This window comes from Podarcis tiliguerta (genome assembly GCF_965153285.1).
Source record: "Podarcis tiliguerta genome assembly, chromosome: 8".
NCBI classification, from domain to species: Eukaryota; Metazoa; Chordata; class Lepidosauria; order Squamata; family Lacertidae; genus Podarcis; species Podarcis tiliguerta.
In genome coordinates, this window is record NC_139541.1 from 43,576,038 (window position 1) to 43,597,490 (window position 21,453).

General features: G+C 42.0%; 2 protein-coding genes across 3 annotated transcripts in view; both read left to right on the forward strand.

Annotated features, from left to right (window-relative positions):
* CDH11 (cadherin 11) overlaps positions 1-21,453 on the forward strand; it is a 107,542-nt gene that overhangs the window by 22,380 nt on the left and 63,709 nt on the right. The gene's annotated exons all lie outside the window — the stretch shown is intronic.
* Positions 18,257-21,435, forward strand: LOC310684037 (uncharacterized protein). Its single transcript, XM_083454443.1, has 2 exons — positions 18,257-18,365; positions 19,221-21,435. The coding sequence occupies exon 2, from the start codon at positions 19,293-19,295 to the stop codon at positions 20,523-20,525; it is 1,233 nt and encodes a 410-aa protein (XP_083310569.1). The 5' UTR covers positions 18,257-18,365; positions 19,221-19,292; the 3' UTR covers positions 20,526-21,435.

A 21,453-nucleotide genomic window follows, 5' to 3' on the forward strand; every position in this document is an offset into this window, starting at 1 on the left:
ATCTTGTAATGGGTTACTATTTGGTAAATGACCAACTGCCTAGCCCTGCTGTCTTCTGCTCTTGACTGCGCATCACATATTGTAACTTTGGCACAAACTGTAACCTGCACATAAGACTTTGCTTACCTTTCATGTGTGATTAGCTCAAGGGTGAGGAAGCTGTGACCCTCTAGACATTGTACTACAGCTACCAACTTCTTGACTGCTCTGTGTGGGTTGGGATTAAGGAGAGTTGGAGTCCAACAACATCTGGAGAGCCACAGGTTTCCCAGCAGTGAACGAAGTGCTCCTGGTTTTGATTTTTAAGAAGTGTCCTTCTGCATTTCCATTTGCAAATAATAATAATAATAATCATAATAATAATAATATGCAACAAGCTTACATCTAATGCTGTCATCTTCTGAAGAAGGGAAGCTCTCATAGCCTCTTGGGGATCTTGACAGTGGCAGCTGCCAGGAAGGTTAATGAAGAAGATTTGAATTATTTATGCACGAATATTAAAGAGGTATTAAACCCGAGGAGATGTCAGAAGAATGCCTATTGCTGAATGATCAAGATAAAGCCTTTCCAACATTTTCCATTATGTGCCGCATAATTACTAAAACCTGAGCTGATCCTCAGGCACATTTATTTTATTTTCTTTTTATTTAGTTCATATACTGGGGAACTTCTGAAGCCTAAACTGTTGGCAAAGCATAAGGGTGTGCTGTATCTTCAAAGTAAAGTCACCAAAGGGCTGAAGTAGCAGTGATCTTGTCCTCTAAAGTTTGATACGGGACACATGGACTAACTTCTTGATCAAGACAGGACAACTTATTTACAACATGAACCTAATATTTGCATTGGTGTCTATATCTGAACAGCCAGATAAGCATTCCTTCCAATATTTATGGGTGCAGGAAGTCTTCAGTCTGGACCATTGAGTATCATTGTCAAGTTTGAGTAAGAAATAGTCTAGAGGTAAAAAGAGACTCTGTGTCATGCCTTTTCAATATCTTCCTTTGGGCATGTAAGCTTGTTGCATATTATTATTATTTTCATCATTTCATCATCCTGTTTGGTGGTGGGACAGAGGTCAGGGCCTCTAATTGTAACTTATTAGGCCAGCTCATATGGAAAGAACTATCCTGGTCCTAAACTGTATAGGACAAGGGGTGTTGTTGGATTCCACTTTCCATCATTCCTGTCCTGTGCCTATGCTGGATAGAGCTTATGGAAGTGGAGTTGAATGACATTCAGAGGACCACAGGTTCCCCTGATACAGGGCTTATAGGCAAGGACCAACACCTTGAGTTGAGCTCAGAAACTAATTGGAAGCAAGTGCAATTGATGAAAGGCTGGCATAGCATGGCCTGAAATGTGCACACCGGAAAAACATTCTGGTTGCTGTGTTTTGCACCAGCTGCAGTTTTCAAATGCACTTTAAGAGCAGCCCTGAGTTCAGAGAGAGTAGAGAGCAACTTGTTTATATGTTAGCTCCTCTGATCTGCCAATATTAAGGATGCACGGACAAGAGATTTCAGGCAATCATATCTCAGTCTCTTCTTGCCACCCACAAAACAGACGTTACAGCCGGCTCTCTTGCACTTTTCTGTTGTGTTTGAACATGCTTTATTACGCCCGATCAATTACTCCCGATCAATCCCACATTGAAGGTGCTCACTGCCATTCTCCTGCATCATCAATTGAGTTAGCCAAGAAGAAGGAGAGGGCAGGAAGGGGGGTGAGGAGACAAGAACTGGTGCTGAAGCAGCAAGCAAGTGGGAGAGACAAAGGCACTGAACAAAAACATTTTGGGGAAAATATTTCTATACCCCTCAAAAATTGCTATATGACACCTGGCAACAGACTGACTGTTATTTCCTGCCCTGAAGTCTGGGATTGTTTATCTTCCTCTGCAGCACCCAGCAATATAGGACAGAAGAGAGGAAGTGGATAGGGGATGTAGCTAGCTAGTTTAGCAATGATGTTAACTAATAAAAAAAAATATATCTAGCTGAGAATTAACCATATGAATGCCAAATACTTTCACAATCATGGTTTGTGTGTATATATGTGTATATGTGTGAAATGGAGGGTGAGTGGTTTGGGTGCCTTTGAGATACATGGCAGTGGATAGGCAATATATAGTTTTGCACAGTTCATGCTGAAAAGCATGTCTTACAGTCATAGTAGTAGTTGTTAATAATGTAGGTAGCCATGCCGATCTATAGGAGGGAATCAGATTTGTGAATCTTTAGAAGACATTTGAAGGCAGCCCTGTATAGGGAAGCCTTTTAATATGTCGTGCTTTATTATGGTTTTAATATATGCTGGAAGCCACCCAGAGTGACTGGGGCAGACCAGTCAGATGGGTGGGGTACTATTATTAATTTACTTACTTACTTACTTACTTACTACTACACTATCCAAGTTAACCACAATCCTTCACCCAGTTGGATGTTAAGCAAAGAATGTGGGGGATGGTGGGGGATAATGGATGCTGGTGCATGTGATGGTTAGATGGTTACAATCTCCAACTTTACTCCTCCCCCACCATACCCACCAACTACTCAATGTGAACGGAATGTAACTTACTTCTAAGTAAACAGGTTTGGAATTGCAGTGTGCATTTGCAGTAACTTTTCTCATGTTGGTTAGCTGAAACATGGCAGATGTGAATCAATGTGGAAATTGACTGTATTGTGACATTACTATATTTTGCTCCAAAACTTTCTGCTTTGTGGGTTGTACATATTTGGATATTTTGAGTGAATGTGGTTTGTTTAGCATAGGAGAATGGGCAAATGAAATTGACTTAACTGAGTGGAGTGGATAATAGCTGGGTTTATGATTGCTAAGAAATGATTTGTGAGATGTTTCTGTCTTTTTATTATTATTGGCTTTAATTAAACTAAATCATTGGAGCACACAGCTTAGTTGCAACCAGCTAAAGTCCCATTGATTTCAGTGGGATTTAATTGTGGTTAATTTCTGCTAAATCTAGCCATGTGTGTAGCTGGATTGTAGCAAGCAGGAATGTGCTAAAACACCTGAAAAGGCAGCTATTTTCTTGAAGTTTCATTCTTTTTTAAAAAAAAATAGTGAGGACTGAGAAATGTATTTTACTTCCAGGTTTGTTTGTTTGTTTTTAAAAAATTAATGCTTTGTATTAACTTTCTCATTATTAAGGCAGATGATTATGACAATTTAAATGGTCATTTTTCGAATGAGCTGTAATAGAATTGTGGAAATATAGTAAGAATATATACATACAAAAAGTTAGAAAGACAACCATAGTGTTCATTATGTGAACACTGCTTGCTTTGGTGGCTGGCACTTTAATTCTGCAAAAGCATAGGGTTTGCAAATGTAGCGCTGATCAATAAGTCCACCTGTACCTGCTACGGGTGTCATAGGCAGTGTCAGAAATTATTCCCCCTGAAATCCACTATGCACAAGAAACCATTTGCTCTTCCTGTTCAGTTCCTGTTTGCACAGGCTCAGCCGCTCCTACACTGAACACACCTCCTTAAACATGCCCACCTTTCATTCAGTGCTATTACTAGACACTCACCTTCCCTTTTCTGAACAGAGGGGAGGGGCAGAAAGCTTTTCTGTGAGCAGGCATCAGCATGGCTGATGTAGACACTTTTCCCCTATGGGGGCTGCATGCCTGCATTATTATGTGGTCTCCTTTCCCACTCTTTCAGATGTGGTAGCCATTTTTTGTTATGCCACACCATGACAATGGGCATTTTCTTTTATGCCACCCCCCAAAAAAACAACAACCCAGCAATTTCGTGAAAGGTACCCACAATGCTTCTTCAAAATTCCAAATATGCCAGACACCCAAAGAGCTCAGTGATGCCTTAGCATACAGATTGCTCTTCAGTACTACTCTTCAAACAAGCACAAATACATTCTATGATTAGTGGGTATGAATAAAATCTTGCTCAAAACATGAGTTTGATCTTTGAATTTTGAACATACTGTGGAAGCAGTTACATTTCAATAATTATATGAAAAAGAGTTATCAAAGCAAGAAAAGAGAACACCTGTAGTTTGTATTGATTCATTATCTTGTTGGAGATCAAAGCATTCCATTTCAGAGCGGTAAGAGATAATGAACAACAAGAGAAAGATGTCTGTTAGCTGAGTTAAAAGTAAGTGATTTGGGGGTTTTGTTTGTAAATATGAATCAAACTTTGCTGTTTTCCTTCCAAGTATCTGTGTCATTCTTTAATACGTGTGTGATCTCATCAAAGTTAATCAAGGTTTCCCGTGTCCCATTGTTTGCAATAGGTGAGCGGGGATTTTAAATCATCATCACTGAAAAAATTAGTGAGATGTAAAGATGTTCAACTTGAACTGAATCGGGTGAATTATTCACCCATATATGTTGTGTTAGCATAAGAGCCATTATAGAATAAATATTGGTTTGAGGCTAGGAAGACTGGATTCTAATTTCTGTTCAGCCATCAAATGTGCTATGGGTGACCTTGGTCCAATTCCTGTCTCTCAGCCCTCCTCAAAGGCTTGTTATCCAGAGGAGGACAACAAAAGCCCCATTTGCACTATACTTACATTTAAAGCAGTATAATGCAACTTGAAACATCCGTGGCTTTTCCCCAAAGAATCCTGGGAGCTTTAGCTCATTAAAGGTGTTGAGAGTTGTGAAAAAAACCCTATTCCCCTAAGGTTCCAAAGTGGTTAAACAGCCAATCCCTCTTCCCAGGAATGCTGGGACTCCCAACTCTGTGAGGGAGTCTCTTAACCATGCTATGTGCGCCTAACAAACTACAGTTCTCAGGATTCTTTGATGGGAGTCATGGCTATTTAAAGAGGCACGATGCTGCTTTCAATGTGTAGTGCAGAAGAGGCCAAAGATGGTGAGTGGCCTGGAAACCATATCCTATGAGGAAATCTTGATGGATCTGGGTATTTTTGGAGAAGATATGATAGCATATGGTAATAATAAATAAATAATTTTTTATACCCCGCCTTCCCCAGCCAGAGCAGGGCTCAGAGCGGCTAATGCCAGTAAAATTACAATAAAAACATAATGGGGGGGGGGGACCAATTTAAAATCCCGGTTAAAATATAATTTAAATTGCAGCCTCATTTTAATAGTAGCCCATAGATGAAAACTATAAGGGGAGGGGAAACGTAAGGGTCAGACTGAGTCCAAACCAAAGGGCAGGTGGAACAGCTCTGTCTTGCAGGCCCTGCGGAAAGATGTCAAGTCCCGCAGGGCCCTAGTCTCTTGTGACAGAGCGTTCCACCAAGTTGAGGCCAGTACTGAAAAGGCCCTGGCCCTAGTTGAGACCAATCTAACCACCTTGCGACTTGGGACCTCCAAAGTGTTGTCATTTGTGGACCTTAAGGTCCTCCGCAGGGCATACCAGGAGAGGCGGTCCCATAGGTACTTGGGTCGTGGGACACATAGGGCTTTAAGCGGTCATATTATACAGACCTACAAATATCTGCCACATAGATGAGCAAATGTGTTTTGTTTCTGTTGCTCCAGATGGTAAGACCTGAGTCAAAGGGTTCAAATTGCAAGAAAGGGGATTCCACTAAGCAGCAGGAAGAATTTCCTGATGGCATGAGTTCTTGGACTGTGGAACAGACAGCTTGTGCGGGGGTGGGGTGGGGAGGGTGGACTCTCCTTTATTAGAGAATTTGGGGTTGGATGAGCACCCACCAAGAATAAAGGAGCAGTAAATTTCCTCCATCAATAAGGAGTTGCAATAGGTGATTCTTGAGGTACCTTCCAACTCCGTGATTCTATGAATAGGAAACAACCATCGGCTCTTCTTAAACCCTTGGGAGAGCAATGAGACACAAATATGGTAAATAAATAAGAACACATTTTATTATCAAGGGCATATACTTCAGTCAAAGTGATAACTAGTTAATAAAACACATTTAAGATGGTGTAATAAACAAAATGGAATATTATGATTATTTCATTTAATGATTACCCTTTAAGTTATGTTTTTAATATGGAGACAAAATGATAAGGACTAGTAATACCTCTGCACAAAACAACACAAATAGCTTATTGTTATGAAATTATGAACCCCTTCTTCTCTGGAAAGAAAATGACTTTTTTATTTCTTTTGGAAAATGTGTAGTAATAGATGCTTCTATCCACATTCTTGTGAACATTATTTACCAGTTTAATCTTTACAAAATGTTTGAAGTCAGCTATTACATTTATTGATGCCCATAACTTTTCAAATGAAGCAACATATTTATGAGGGGATTTGTTGTCAAAAAAATACTGCCTGTAGCTTATTTCCAAATTGTTTGTTTGAAATTGCCCCATTCTGAATGAATATACAAGTAAGGTGGGTAGATAAAATACTTATGAAGGCATGCTATATTCAGAGGAGATTCTGTTCAAATAACTTTTGCTCAGAGTATTACTATTGAAACCTAAGTTAGACATGTTCACTTAATTTATTTTAATATTAAAAGGTAAAGGTAAAGGACCCCTGACAGTTAAGTCCAGTCACGAATGACTCTGGGGTTGCGGCGCTCATCTCGCTTTACTGGCCAAGGGAGCTGGCGTTTGTCTGCAGACAGTTTTTCCGGGTCATGTGGCCAGCATGACTAAGCCGCTTCTGGCAAAACCAGTGCAGTGCACGGACACGCCATTTACCTTCCTGCTGGAGCGGTACCTATTTATCTACTTGCACTTTGACGTGTTTTCGAACTGCTAGATTAGCAGGAACTGGGACCAAGCAACGGGAACTCACCCCATTTGTGGGGATTTGAACCGCCGACCTTCCAATCGGCAAGCTCTAGGCTCAGTGGTTTAGACCACAGCGCCACCCATGACCCCTGATTTTAATATTAGGCACGTCCAAATGACACGTGATCGCCAATGTGTAGTAGGTCCTTCTGGACCCGGAAGAGGGAAGGTCGAGGATATAATGGAGGTGAGGTGTAACAGAGCGTGGCATGCTTATATGCACTCCGCCAACAATATTCACATGTTGGCAGCACATGTACTTTATTTCCCTCCCTTCATCCAAGGAGCTCAAGTTGGCATAGATAGTTTTCCTCACCCTCATTTTATCCCCACCACAAACTTGTGATGAAGTAGGTTAGGCTGAGAGGCAGTGACTAGCCCAAGGTCACCCAGTGAACTTCACGGCTGAGTGGGGATCTGAACCTTGGTCTCCCAGGTCCTAGTCTGACACTCTAACCACTAAGTCACAGTGGCTTACCAATGGGTCAACTTTGGTTAGAACTTAATTGGATACAACCCAATGAAATGAAATAACAAAAACATTAATTTGCCCCCAAACTAAGTGGTATACATTTAATACTCACAATACAAATGCTGTCTACAGCCCCTTTGTTTGTTCTCTTAATGACAATTATGTGTCGAGGGAGCAAGCCCATACTCGACTTTGGCTAGAGAGCTTCACTGCCGTGTCAGGATTTACTTTCCACGTTACCAGCAAGGAATGAGACAATGACATCCTAGTGTGTTTTCAGAACGAACGTTCCAATGGGTTTTACTTGGATTTCTATGCCCCGGGATTACATCTGTGAGATAAGAGATTTCACTAAAGCTGTTTTTAGTCACTGCCCTTTTTTACTGCCTCAAGGTGAAGAGAATGAGAATGTTTTAGAAAAATGGAAAGAGCCTCAGGAAGCACCTTAAGTGCCTTTGAAGAGGGAGAACTACTGGCAAATAAAAACACATAACCACCCTTGGATTAGTGGTGGAAAGCTCCACCAGCACAAGTATCTTATTGGTGGTGTTCCACCAGTTGTGGTGGTGCAAACTGGGCATTCCACAGGCATAAATCATCCAGATCCAAAATGCACTCATTTCCCTGCACTCAGTGCCTAGTGGAGGCTGGGTGAATGTGGCATTGCCCGACCAACATCTCCCTGCTCTCAGCCAGCCCCCACCTGCTTGCATTTTTACTTACAAGTAGTCCAGAGGTTGCACTGATCATCTCCCCCCTCCTCCTCAGTCTCAGCATTGCCTTTGTAGAACTCAGCAGGAGGACGGGGGCAAAGCCAAAATAAGTTGCCTCTGCTTGTCACTGGCTCTGGTACCACCTACTATAACCTTCTCACAACTTTGTGCAAACAAACCGGGATGAATGTTCAATAAACCAGTCATCCAAATGTAAGAAAAGCCTGCTGGATCAGGGCATTGGGCCACCCAGTATCCTGTTCTTGCAGTGGCCAACCAGATGCATCTGGGAAACCTGCAAGCAGGATTCAAGCACAATAACACTCCCCTCTCCTATGGTTTCTAGCAGCTGATATTGAGAAACATTACTTCCTCCTGGAGTAGCCATCTATTATGGGAAGCCATCGAAAATTGTATCTTAAAAGCTGGGGGAGGGAGTGAAAAGTCATTGCCTAGCTTCGAAAGGACAAGGAAGTGACTTTCAGGGAACCTGCCATGAGCAGAGTGTTCCACACCTGGGTTCCTACCACTAAGAAAGCCCTCTCTCTGAAAGTCCACTCCCTCACCTCAGACTTCAGTGGCACCAGAAATTTCAGTATTACTATTATTATCATTTTGCTTCCTAAATAATGATGAAAATAATAATTAAAAGGTTCAATAAAATGTAGCTGTGATAATGAAATGAATGTTGAGTCATAACTATTAACTTTGATCATGGTCAATATGTTGGCATCTTTTCAATCCTTTTCTCCCTGCCTCCCCTTCCAGTTCTACCTTGCTTGCTCCTAAGTCTTCATTAGAGACAGCCTGCGTAGGCATGTGATTTAGAAATCATGACTTATTAAACTGCCAATTGTTTGTTCTACAAAGGATCACTGGAGACACCAGCTTTACTGAACTTCTCTGGAACTTAAATTAAAATCAATGAGAAGTGTGTGACTAACATCCCTCATGGAATTCTTTGAGAATTTAAGGGTTATTTTTAATTTGCTAGCAACCGGACTGCTTTATCCACTTTAGAGTGGAGCCTTATCATCTGCTGACTTCAGTTCTTTACTGCTGTTTCCCTACTGAAGCTTCAGCAAGTTATTTTATTCTGTGCATGTTATTTTTGCTGCTCCAGCAGCATCGTTATCAGTTAATAATATGGCTTGTTTTCCATATCTATCAATGTTAGATTTAGGCAAAGCACTCTGCTGGGCCATATTATTAGTTCTCAGCTGCTGCTTCCGAATTATTGGCAACAGCTATATAGCTGCATGAGCCAACCAAATAAATGTTATGATCCATTGATGTCAATAGGGAAGATAAGGGTGTGCTTAGATGCAGCAGTGACACACAAAGGGGCTGGAATTCCCTGTGGTGGCACAGCATTTGCCAGGCAAAGGGGCTAAGATGATGATGGTAGCCCCACATGTATGTTCACATCTGTGGGACAGTCAGCTCCACCAAGCTGGAGGCCCCCTGCCTTTGGGCCACATCACCTCACCTCACTTCACCTCATCCCATTCCACTCCACTCCACCCCACCCTACCCCTCGTCCAGCTAGTGGCAGTGCCAGAAGCACTGGGAGGATGCTGTGGCCACTCCACCCTCCTCATGCATACTGCTACTGCTTCAGTTTCATTCAGTGAAATAAGTAGGACATAACAGTCTTGCACATAGTACAGGCCTGGCATCAGCAGGGCACTTCACAACATCAACTTAAAAACCACCCCCTGTGACATACAGTGACCAGTGAAAATAGACAAACTTCACAAAATAGGGTAGAGCTGAAACAAGGTGGTGCAGGGGACTACAGTAAACTGAGGTTGCAAGTGAACTCATAGGTCTTAACAGTCCTTCTCAATGTCAGTAATGAGGGAACCAAACACATTTCCTAGGGGAGGCAGCTTAACAAGCAGGGCATCACTCCAGAGAGGGCTTAACTGGAGTACTGATTGTAATGAACATCTTATTGCCATCAGCTGGGAGCAGGGCATCCAGTTACAAATGGGCATCCAGTCTGTATGTGGAAAGGTCATCTCTTCAGCCATCTTGGTCCTAAACCATTTATGACTTTATAGGTAATCACCAATGCCTTAAATTGTGCTGGAAATGTAGTGGTAACCAGTTGTGCAGAGAAATATACTGGGATAAGAAGATAACCATTTGAAATACTCCCCTATGTTAGAGATTCCCGTAAGATAGAAAACTAGCATAGCAGGGAGAGGTTCTAGAACCTTTGATCCGATGTATGTATGTTTTCCACTTCCAGAGATATCAGGAACTATTCAAAAGTGGAATCCCCCTCCCCTCTTATCATCTAAAGTGGTATAGTCCACCCCTCCATTTCATTCTTTTCTCATTCTGCTGTATGTCTAGACTCGGACCCAGAATTCTGCAGGTAGAGACACTGATTCCAGAGGGAGAGTGTTACTGAAGAACTGCTCTATAAATACAAAAGAATGAGAGAGTAATGAGATGAATTCTGAGGTAGTATAATAGACTTTCATTTAAAACTCCTCTACATTAAAATAAGACACTTAGTAGATTAAAAACTAGTTCAGCAGGGAGTGAACAGGGATCAGCCCTGACCCCCTGATGGGCTAGCCAGTAAATTTGCAGGAGGTTTAGTACATGGGAGAGCACTTAAAAATAATCCCCATCACTGCCACTACAACCTGGTGACGTGCAGTGGCTTTCTAGGTTTTCAAAGCAGGCGTCTTTTTTAACCTTACCTGGAGGAGTCAATGCATGGGACTTTCTGCATGCAAAGCAGATGATATACCATTGAGCTTCACCACTGCCACCTCCTTCAGCTGCTAGTACAGATGAGGTCTGAGTGAGGTAATAGGGGAACATGTCTTGAAGCCACAGGGTGGGAACCCAGCCCTACAGCTTCCCTTCCGTTTAGCTATGCCTTGTAAAAATGTAGGCAATGCGGTAACCGGTATTTATGCATCATTTTACTCTGTGAACTAGCATTAATAGCAGGAAAAGGGAATTTTGGGTTTTGCTATTTTGAGTGCTGAATCATTCTGACGGAACAACAGCACCCAACACATTGTGGGAGAAAACCAGCTAAATTTCAGTAAACAAGTTTTTATTTATAATCTTCCAAGTAATGATCGCTGCTGCTGTTCTGTATTGCAAGCATAGTTGGCTTCACAGTCGTGGTGGGCAACAGACATTGTTTTATGGAAATTACAGCGGTTACAATTGGCTAGATCTCTCTAGCCTTGTTGTTTAAGTGCTTTTCAGATGCACCTCTGGCTCACTGGCCAGCTTCTGCCTGATTGACTGTTGGGACAATTTAGCAATCCTTTTAGAAGGTCTTGATAGACTTGGCAACCGATGTTAATGTTGCCGCCACATGTTTAAACTTTAAGTCATTCTTATCTGTCAGATTCTGCTTGCATATTTCACCTTCAAACAACTCCCACCCCAAACAATAATAATGAATCCAAAACCAAGCACCTTAGCTTCCTTGATCAATATAGCTGCCCATCTTGCAGACACAGATTCATTACCTTCAGGCTGGCATATCCAGCAAATATTGTTGAGCAGCCTGGGAACCCCAAGCATGGTGGACTTACTTTGGTAAAAGCCAGCATGTTTGGACACCTGCTGAGGCCCACACCTTGGCAGCCGTTCCAGTGACTTCCCTTGGTCTTGCTGCTACTCCCTTCCACATTTGCCACCTACTGGTTTACTCGTTTTTCTTGTCCGAGTTAGCTGTGATGGCAGCAAAGGAGCAGCAGCTGCTGTCGCACCCTCAACAACCTTTTATTTGTGTTGTTGATCACACTGGCAGAGGAAGAGGAGGCAGGGGGATGCATGCCCCTGCAGGTGGCGCACCAGCCACACCCCCGCCTGTTCTCCGCCCTCGGTGCTGGAGCATCAAGCTCTGCCTCTGCCACTGGTTGAGCAGTTAGCAGCAATGGCACTGGGTACAGTGGGGTCTATTAAGGGAGGAGGCAGCTTGCTCGATCCCCAACCCCAAATCCTAGAGCCATAACAGACTTTTATTTTCAGTCCGTGAGTTATCTGCCACCAGCATGCCCTTGACAAACAAAATCATGTTTTAACCATCTTTATAAGAACCTATGGGAGGACGGGGGGATCCTGTGGTCTTCCTGATGTTAATGGACTACAGCTCTCACCATCAGCATCCCTGACAATTGGCACTGCTGGTTGGGCCTTATGGGAGTTGGCGTTCAGCAATATCTGCAGGGCACAAAGTATTGCTTCATTGTGAACAAGTCTTTGGAGCTTTGTACAGATGAGGTCTGGGGAAATCAGCTTCTCATTTCTCTGCTACAGCAAAGATCCCTTTGAAACTTTTTGTTTACTCAGTTCAGCCTGGTAAACATGCATAATCTTTTTAGTTTCTCTATTATTTGCAGCTTTTGTTTGTTTTCCGAGACACACTGCTCTAATATGGATTCATTACAAATGTATCAACAGAAATGATCATCTTAGAATCAATTTTGGCTTGGGCATATTGTTATCCCAAACCAATTTGGAAATGCTTATTGTTCCTCTTTTTTTTATTTCTATCAGGATTAACTAGTATAAATCTTCTTTTCTCTAGCATCCCCGAGAGGCACACTTTAAAGGCAGCCTCAATTCAAAATTCTACTGCATGCTTCAAATCCTATCAAAAATACCCTGAATCTTTAGATTAGCTCTTGATGAGGTATCTACCATAACTGATTGCTGGGACCAGTTGCTTGCATACCACATCCCTTTGCCTCTTCAGCCTGCCAGGAATTTGCTCCCATGAATATCTTCTCCTGTCAGAAGGCATCAGCATTCAAGAAGAGAGCATAGGAATAAATATCTAGAAGGACTGCAAAGCAATCTCCATTTAACAAAGGCCTCACATTAAACACTGTGCTGTTAATCAAACTAACAAGTCCTACCCAATACTTTTGCATAAGGAAGGCAATTGGATGCCTTGCATTGGCCACATAATTAAATATAACAGAAAGGCAGATATGTACATTCTCTGCAGCTCATTTTAACAACCACTTAATGACTGTGGAAGTGTGACACAACCCTGGAAGGAGGAGAGAGAACCAGAGACGGAGAGAGGAAACAGTCTGTTAAAGAGGAATGTTGGAGGGGAAAAAAGGCAAGAAACATTCAGCCAATATTGGGACACTCCACCAAGGAGCCCTTCCCTTTAAGGGTCATCAAGGCACTTGTATATCTGGGGGCTGATTCACATGATCGCCATGAGGAAAGCCTGCCTATTTGGGTGAGCCTGGTTCACTCATGTCAACACCATTTGATTTCTCAGCATTTGATCACTGCACGTTAAGGAAAATGGTCTGTAGCTAAATGGCAGAGGACATGCTTTATGCAAAGGGGGTCCCAGGTCCAATCCTGGCAATTCCAGACAAGGAAGATACAGCACACCCTTTGCATTCAGAACATCCCAAGTTCAATCTTGGCATGTCCAGTTTAAAAATATCAGGCAGTAGGTTCAACGTAAGGCCAATATGATTTGTTTCAGGGACTGAGCTGGCAGTGACTCACCAGGAAAGGGCTCTGGGTGGATTGCTCAGTGAAGAATGCTGTTAAAAAAAAACATTTCTTTGTGTCAGCTTAAATTGCAAGAATATTGTGGATTTTCAAAAATAGGGGTTTTTTTTGCTACTTTTACTCCTCCCCCCACAAAACCTCACCACCCTGAAATGTCTGGATTTATGCCCAACATTCTTTCATGAGGACTTTAAAGAACAAATAAACCCGCAAACAGGTATAGAAATGTCAAGAACTGAATTTTAGATTTGAAAAACGAGAAACAGAGAAAGACCAAAGACAGATTCACTCCTCCATATGCTTCACAAACTTAAGATAGCTCTGGTGCATTTGGTGGGCTCTTGTTCATCCTGTTGAGAGGGACAAGGGGCTCATATCCCAAAGTTCAGCCCTGACAGCATCACCGCACACAGCTCACCTTGTCACGGTTTCCACAAGTATGATGAGATATGTTTCTATTTTAAAATTGTGTGTGTGTGTGTGTGTGTGTCAGCATATGCAATTTTAATGCAAATTGTTTTTTGTCCTCTTTTGATGATGCATAAGTGGCTGCCCTGATCTACACCTGTGACTCAGTTGACTGTGAAATAAGCCAGGATCAATGGGTTGTATCCAATGCAGGCTTCTATACAGAGTTGACCCACTGAAAATAATAACTTGACTAACTTTGATCCATTACTATTCCAAGTACTACTTAAGTGGATACAACTCCATGTCCCAAGAGATTCCTGACTGTTTGTAAATGACGTGTGCATGCACAGGGGTGAGGGGATTAGTTAATTCATTATTTCTCTATAGCTTTTCTACACACACACACACACACACACACAGGCTTACAAAGTGAAAAATTAAATACATCAAATGAAAAACAAATAAAATAGATCTAGGCAAACCAATTGAAAAGACATCAGCCAAGACCACTAAATAATGCACAATACCACATCATAAATGGAAACAGTTAAGGCAGCACACAGCAATAAACTCACAGCCAACAGCCATTTTTAAAACCAAATTCCATTTCAAAAGGTGGCTGGAGGAAGGTCTTCAGGACTAATTTAAAACTTGTGGCCCTCCAAATGCTGTTGGATTCCAACTCCACTTGCCCCACTAGCATGGCCAATGACCATGGATAGGGAAACACTGAGCAGAAAATGTTGGTTTTAAACAACAGCAGATGTTTGAATGAAGCAGGATTGGGGGAAAAGTGAAATACGGAAAGTGGTGATTTTAAACAATGGCAGTGGTTTGAGTAGAGTGAGCAGAGGCAGACAGTGGAGGGGGGAAGTGGCAGCTTAAAGGAAGGTTTGAGTACAGCGAGAAAGTAATTGGGAAAGGCTTTGCTGTGTTAGGTTTCAGGTGTCAGCTTCTGTATTGTACACATCTTTGCTATTTTTTCCATGTCAAAACTGACTGTTTTGTTTGAGGGTATGGTGGGGGGTTGGTGAGCAGTGTGAACCAGGGTGCATCTCCTAAAGTACCATCTTAAAGAGGTACTGGAGACAGACTGGAAAATGGTTGAGTCAATGTTTATATATTCCTTCTTTATAGAAACAGTTCTGCCATGGCAAAGAGCAAATTGTTTACACAAAAAACACCATCCCCTGGCTGATATTGCTGTATGTCAAAAGCCAACATTCTTTTCTCTCTTGAAAGGATTGAAGCATTAAAATGTGCAGAAAGTTAAAGGAGAATTCTGAAATGCAATGTGGATACAGATTTGTATGTTTGTTTTTTTACTATAGATAAGTATGCACATTGAAAGATGGGCTGGGACATATATTTGACAATGGCTGAAATAATGTTTGAAGAATCTGAGAACTGTGAGGTGCCATAGATTTTTATTCTGCTGAATGAAGCTTATGTGGATTCAGACAAGTCTAGTAACTAGAAGTGTCAAATACATTTCCCCCTTTCTCTCCTAGGCCTCTTCTGCACCAGGCATTTAAAGCAGTATCATACCACTTTAATCCCTTTAGGATTAAACTAGCCACTACTGGGCCAAAGCTTTCCCTTTCTGTTTGCCACAGGTTTCTTAGCCCTGATTTAGAAAAATGCCTCCTGTTGTATTTGCCCAGGGAGTTCCTTGGCTGATCTGTTATGGTCAGGTCAAAATGCATCAGGGCTTCAATTACAATGCATTTTGTCTGACCCAGAATTGACATAGGTCAGCCTTGACCATTGTAATCGACAGTCTGGGGGAATATTCATTGAGCCCTGGGTCTGTTCAACCCAGCCAAGCCCATCTGAAAGTAATTAGTTTGCTGCCACCAAGCTTGGAAGCAGCCCAATGGTTTTGTTGAGATTTGCAAAACTAAAGCAAGAACATGGTCCTGAATATTTTATAAATTGCAGGGGGCAGATTTTAAAAAGGAAGGGGGAAATTGGTAAAATTGTGGATTCAGTTGTGTGTCAAGGCATATAAGAATTTGCAAGGCTTCTCTTGCTTAAGGTATCACACGATGTGAAAATTTGTTTTTAAAAAGTGATAGACATGAGTGTCTGGGGAATTCTTTTATTGCCTACTGCTTGCTTATTGTACATTGAAACTGGATACAAATGTCCAGATATTTGAATTAAATATCATTCAGCAACATTAGTCTGAACTTCTGATAGGCTTTTATTAAATATCTAAGAATTCTCTCTTTCCTTTTTTTTATATAAATGCTCTTATTTCAAACTTTAAAAGAGTTTTAAACTTACCTATTTCCCAGTGTCCCCCCCTTTTTTTACTCACTGGATTTTCCCTGGAAAGGGTACATCTGGATTAAATGAGGAAAAAATGTCAGTAGGCATTTTGTTGCCAATGGCATTTGAAGATGCAGCAAAAAAGAACCCATCTGAAAGCACCCTAAAACTGAGAGTGATGTGCGACGTTAATGCATATACACCTGGCATATACAATAATGATAAATGTGGGCCTGAGAAAAGGAAACTGCAATGGTCTCATATTTTGTTATAGTTCTTGTTCTTATTGTTACTATTGATGCAGTCATGGTGGCAAACATACTACAAATCTGCAAATATTTATTTAGTTCTCCTCGTCATAGGTTGTTTTCTTCTAATAGGGAATTATTTGGGGACAATGAAAGACATTTGTAAATTAAGCAGATAAGCCCTTTGGCAGACAATGATTGTTTTGTTGAACACAAGAATTCTATTGTCCATTGCTTTAGTTGTCAAGAGCCCAGGGAGCTGAGGATTTATGAGGATGTTACAATGGTCTTTTCACTGTGCAGTCTAAGAAGCTGTGAGATTCAGTTCCTCTGCTTTTCAGCCTCTAATCTTTTTATCATGCAAGGACAATACAGGATTCAGCTGGTTCTTGGGACCCAGGACTGTCCATTTAGCATCAGGCACTGTGAAGTAATTACTACAGGAACAATGGGCTGGTTTTTTGGATACCCCGTTTCTTTGCATCCAAAGTACCAACAGTTTCCAAATCCCTACAGTTGCCACTCAGTATGAACCAACTCCTCAAGAAATGCCTTACTTAAAAAGAGGAAAAAATAATCTTGTTATGAGTTGGGCTAAAAGTACCACTATATCAATTCCATTCAAATTACATGTTTATTGGTGATGAGTTATTGATGATACTTTCCACCACCCCCTCCCCTTGATTGTTGCATTTTGACTTTGAACACTACAACCTGAAATTGGAATAAATAAGCTGGCCTGTCAAAAAATAAATCAAAAAATGGCTGTTATGGATTTTCCATCTGTTGCTTGGAAATCATAATCAATGCCCGTGGTTCTGTCTTATGACAAATATGCTAATCCATAATATGTTATAAAAGATAAGTATAATTCTTCTTAATGAGTTATTCCTAAGAAATATAACTTAAGATGTATCAGATAGTCGGCATTTCTGCCTACAACTGACAAAATGCATTATGCATCCATTTTAATACCCTGGGAGAGGAAAATACAGCTTTCAGTTTAAGTTTCCCATGTTTACCACCTTTGTTTACCTTTCCTTTGTGGGGGATCATAATTGATTATTTCCTATAATGTACAAGTTACGAAGGTCCAAGGCAGGATATAAACTCATGACACATTATAGTAGGGAAACTCCGTGCCAATGCAAATATATGCATATCTATCTATGCAGGTTTTGGTGTCCTCGGGTGTCTTCCCGTGTAAAAGTTGGGGTGTCTAGGCGACGTTTCGACGAGGTCTCACTCGTCATCTTCAGGCTGGTGCTTTCGGCTTCTTGTTACTGGAACAGAGCAGGATCTCAGTGTTTGAGTTCCTATAAATACTGTTGAGGAGGTGTGGTGTATAGCCTCCAATGTTCTGGGCAGAGAGGAGGTTCCCAGGCTGGTGTGCCTTTTCTTCTTTTGTTCCTTAATTACTTGAGGGATATCTTGAGTGCTTTCTTGAGTGATTTCCTGAATCCCACTTAGGTGGGTCATTAGGTGTGGATTAGTTGCTAAAGCCTTCGTGTCTTGAACTCTTGAACTTTGTGAAGAGTTTTTCTGAGAAGATGGCTGTACTGCACTTGGTTGTGCTCTGGCTTGGCTTCGTGTATAGGGGCGAGCTGTGGTTTTGTGGCCTGTGCCAGCCAGATCTGTGTAGGGATTGCAGGGGGGTGCAGCATCCGGAGGTGCCACCCTGGTTTGGCTACTGGATGGTGTCTGTAATTTATCTGTGGAGAGGGTCTGGGTTTGGGTCTGGTGTGGTTGATTGGTGATGGCGTTCTGTGTGCCTCTGGATCTGGTGTCAGATTTTGTGGGGAGGGCTAATTTCCAGATGTCTGGCAAGCGGGATGTGTCGTCACGCTTGTTCATGTTGTGAGGGTGTTTCTCTATCTCGATGGCTTCCATGATTATTCTCTTGTGGTGATGTTCCATGTTAAAGAGCAATTTGGAATCTGCAAAATTAATTTCGTGTCCTGTTTCTTTCATGTGTTGGAAAAGAGAGGAAGTTTTTTCTTCTTTTTTGACGGCATTCTTGTGTTCTGCGATCCGTGCATTTATTCGTCTGTTTGTTTGTCCAATGTACGTGGCTGGGCAGACTTTGCAGGGTATTTCATAGACCCCTTGGTTTTCCAACTGAATTTTATCCTTGGGGTTTCTGAGGATATTGGCTATTTTTTGGTTGGTGCAAAAGGCTGTTTTGATATTGTGTTTATGGAGGATTTTGCTAATTTTATCTGTAGTGCCCTTGATATAAGGAAGGAGGGCTATGCCATTGTTTTCTTCTGTGTCTTGGTTTTTGGGGGGTGTTTCTTTTTGGATTAGCTTCGTAACCCTGTTTTGCTGGTATCCATTGGCAATTAACACATTTGAGAGATTCTGTAACTCAGTTGTCAAGTGGTCTTCGTCAGCCAGGCGTTTGGTTCTGGAGATGAGAGTCTTGGCTACGGAGTTTATTTGTGCAGGGTGGTGGTGTGATTGTGCATGTAAGTAGCGGTTGGTGTGTGTTTTTTTCCGGTAGATAGTGTGTCCTAGGGAGCCATCAGGTTTTTTGTAGATTAGGACGTCAAGGAAGGGAAGTTGGTTGTTGGTTTCTATTTCCATAGTGAATTGTATTTTGGGGTGTAGGTTGTTGAGATGTGTGAGGAAGCTATCCAGTTTTTCCTTCCCGTGTGGCCAAATTACAAAGGTGTCGTCAACTACACAAGAAAAGATACCTACTAAACCAAACCAACAAAGATCTACTCACTCTTCACCTCAAACTCTGTAACAAAATCCACCCTGCACTCTGGGACAAATGCAAACAACTAGCCGTCTGGAGAGCTGAAACGGAGACCTCACACAAGACAGACACACACACCAACAAACTCCACAAACTAGAGAAACGCCAGAAGCCCAGCCACCCTCCACAACAACCCATGAAACAAACAGTACATAACATATCAGACAGGATCCTCACCTCAACTGAAACCAAAGTACTCTCCAAAGGTTTCAACTTTGCAGTCGCCCCGAGACGCATCCCCACGGAAAACATCATATGCGGAGTCGAAGCTAGCCTAACCAAAATCAATCCAGATGAAGCCAATAAAATCAGACTTGAAGTCACCAACATCCTCTGCTCCAGCAAACCACCCAGAAGCAATTTACACAAAGAAGAACAGAAAGCACTCACCAACCTGAGGAAAGACAACAACATAATCATTCTCCCAGCAGACAAAGGTAATGCCACTGTTGTGATGAACACATCGGACTACCAAGCAAAACTATCAAATCTACTCCAAGACCCTACCTACCAACCTATAAAAACAGATCCCACCACCTATCTGGAAAAAACCACCAAATCCAAAATAAAAGCCTCTCCTATCAGTGAAGAAATCCAGCTAAGAATCATCCCCAGAGAAAAATCATCCAGATGCCCCAAACTCTACGGCCTCCCCAAGATACACAAAGAAGGAACACCACTCAGACCAATAGTCAGCTCCATAGGCTCACCTCTACAAAATCTCGCTAAATTTCTCGCCAAGCAACTTCAGCCCTATGCAGAATCCATCTCTTCACACGTTCCAAACTCCTTCCAGTTCATAGAAACAATAAAGAAGCAAAACCTACAACCCAATGACCTACTTGTGAGCTTCGATGTTGTATCTCTCTTCACACAAGTGCCCATTAATGAAGCCTTGACAGCCATTCAAAACAAATACAATCCCCCCGAATACATCTTGGACCTGACCAACCACTGCCTAACCAACACGTACTTCATCCACAATGGACAAAGATACAAACAGATAGAAGGAGCACCTATGGGATCACCCCTCTCACCGGTCATCGCTAACCTGTACATGGAACACTTTGAAACCAATGCTTTAGACAAGTCAGAACACAAACCCAAACTTTGGCTCAGATATGTTGACGACACCTTTGTAATTTGGCCACACGGGAAGGAAAAACTGGATAGCTTCCTCACACATCTCAACAACCTACACCCCAAAATACAATTCACTATGGAAATAGAAACCAACAACCAACTTCCCTTCCTTGACGTCCTAATCTACAAAAAACCTGATGGCTCCCTAGGACACACTATCTACCGAAAAAAACACACACCAACCGCTACTTACATGCACAATCACACCACCACCCTGCACAAATAAACTCCGTAGCCAAGACTCTCATCTCCAGAACCAAACGCCTGGCTGACGAAGACCACTTGACAACTGAGTTACAGAATCTCTCAAATGTGTTAATTGCCAATGGATACCAGCAAAACAGGGTTACGAAGCTAATCCAAAAAGAAACACCCCCCAAAAACCAAGACACAGAAGAAAACAATGGCATAGCCCTCCTTCCTTATATCAAGGGCACTACAGATAAAATTAGCAAAATCCTCCATAAACACAATATCAAAACAGCCTTTTGCACCAACCAAAAAATAGCCAATATCCTCAGAAACCCCAAGGATAAAATTCAGTTGGAAAACCAAGGGGTCTATGAAATACCCTGCAAAGTCTGCCCAGCCACGTACATTGGACAAACAAACAGACGAATAAATGCACGGATCGCAGAACACAAGAATGCCGTCAAAAAAGAAGAAAAAACTTCCTCTCTTTTCCAACACATGAAAGAAACAGGACACGAAATTAATTTTGCAGATTCCAAATTGCTCTTTAACATGGAACATCACCACAAGAGAATAATCATGGAAGCCATCGAGATAGAGAAACACCCTCACAACATGAACAAGCGTGACGACACATCCCGCTTGCCAGACATCTGGAAATTAGCCCTCCCCACAAAATCTGACACCAGATCCAGAGGCACACAGAACGCCATCACCAATCAACCACACCAGACCCAAACCCAGACCCTCTCCACAGATAAATTACAGACACCATCCAGTAGCCAAACCAGGGTGGCACCTCCGGATGCTGCACCCCCCTGCAATCCCTACACAGATCTGGCTGGCACAGGCCACAAAACCACAGCTCGCCCCTATACACGAAGCCAAGCCAGAGCACAACCAAGTGCAGTACAGCCATCTTCTCAGAAAAACTCTTCACAAAGTTCAAGAGTTCAAGACAC

Bases quoted from the DNA above. Each gene is read 5' to 3' on its own strand.
- LOC310684037 (XM_083454443.1), top strand. From the start codon at position 19,293: ATGAAACAAACAGTACATAACATATCAGACAGGATCCTCACCTCAACT.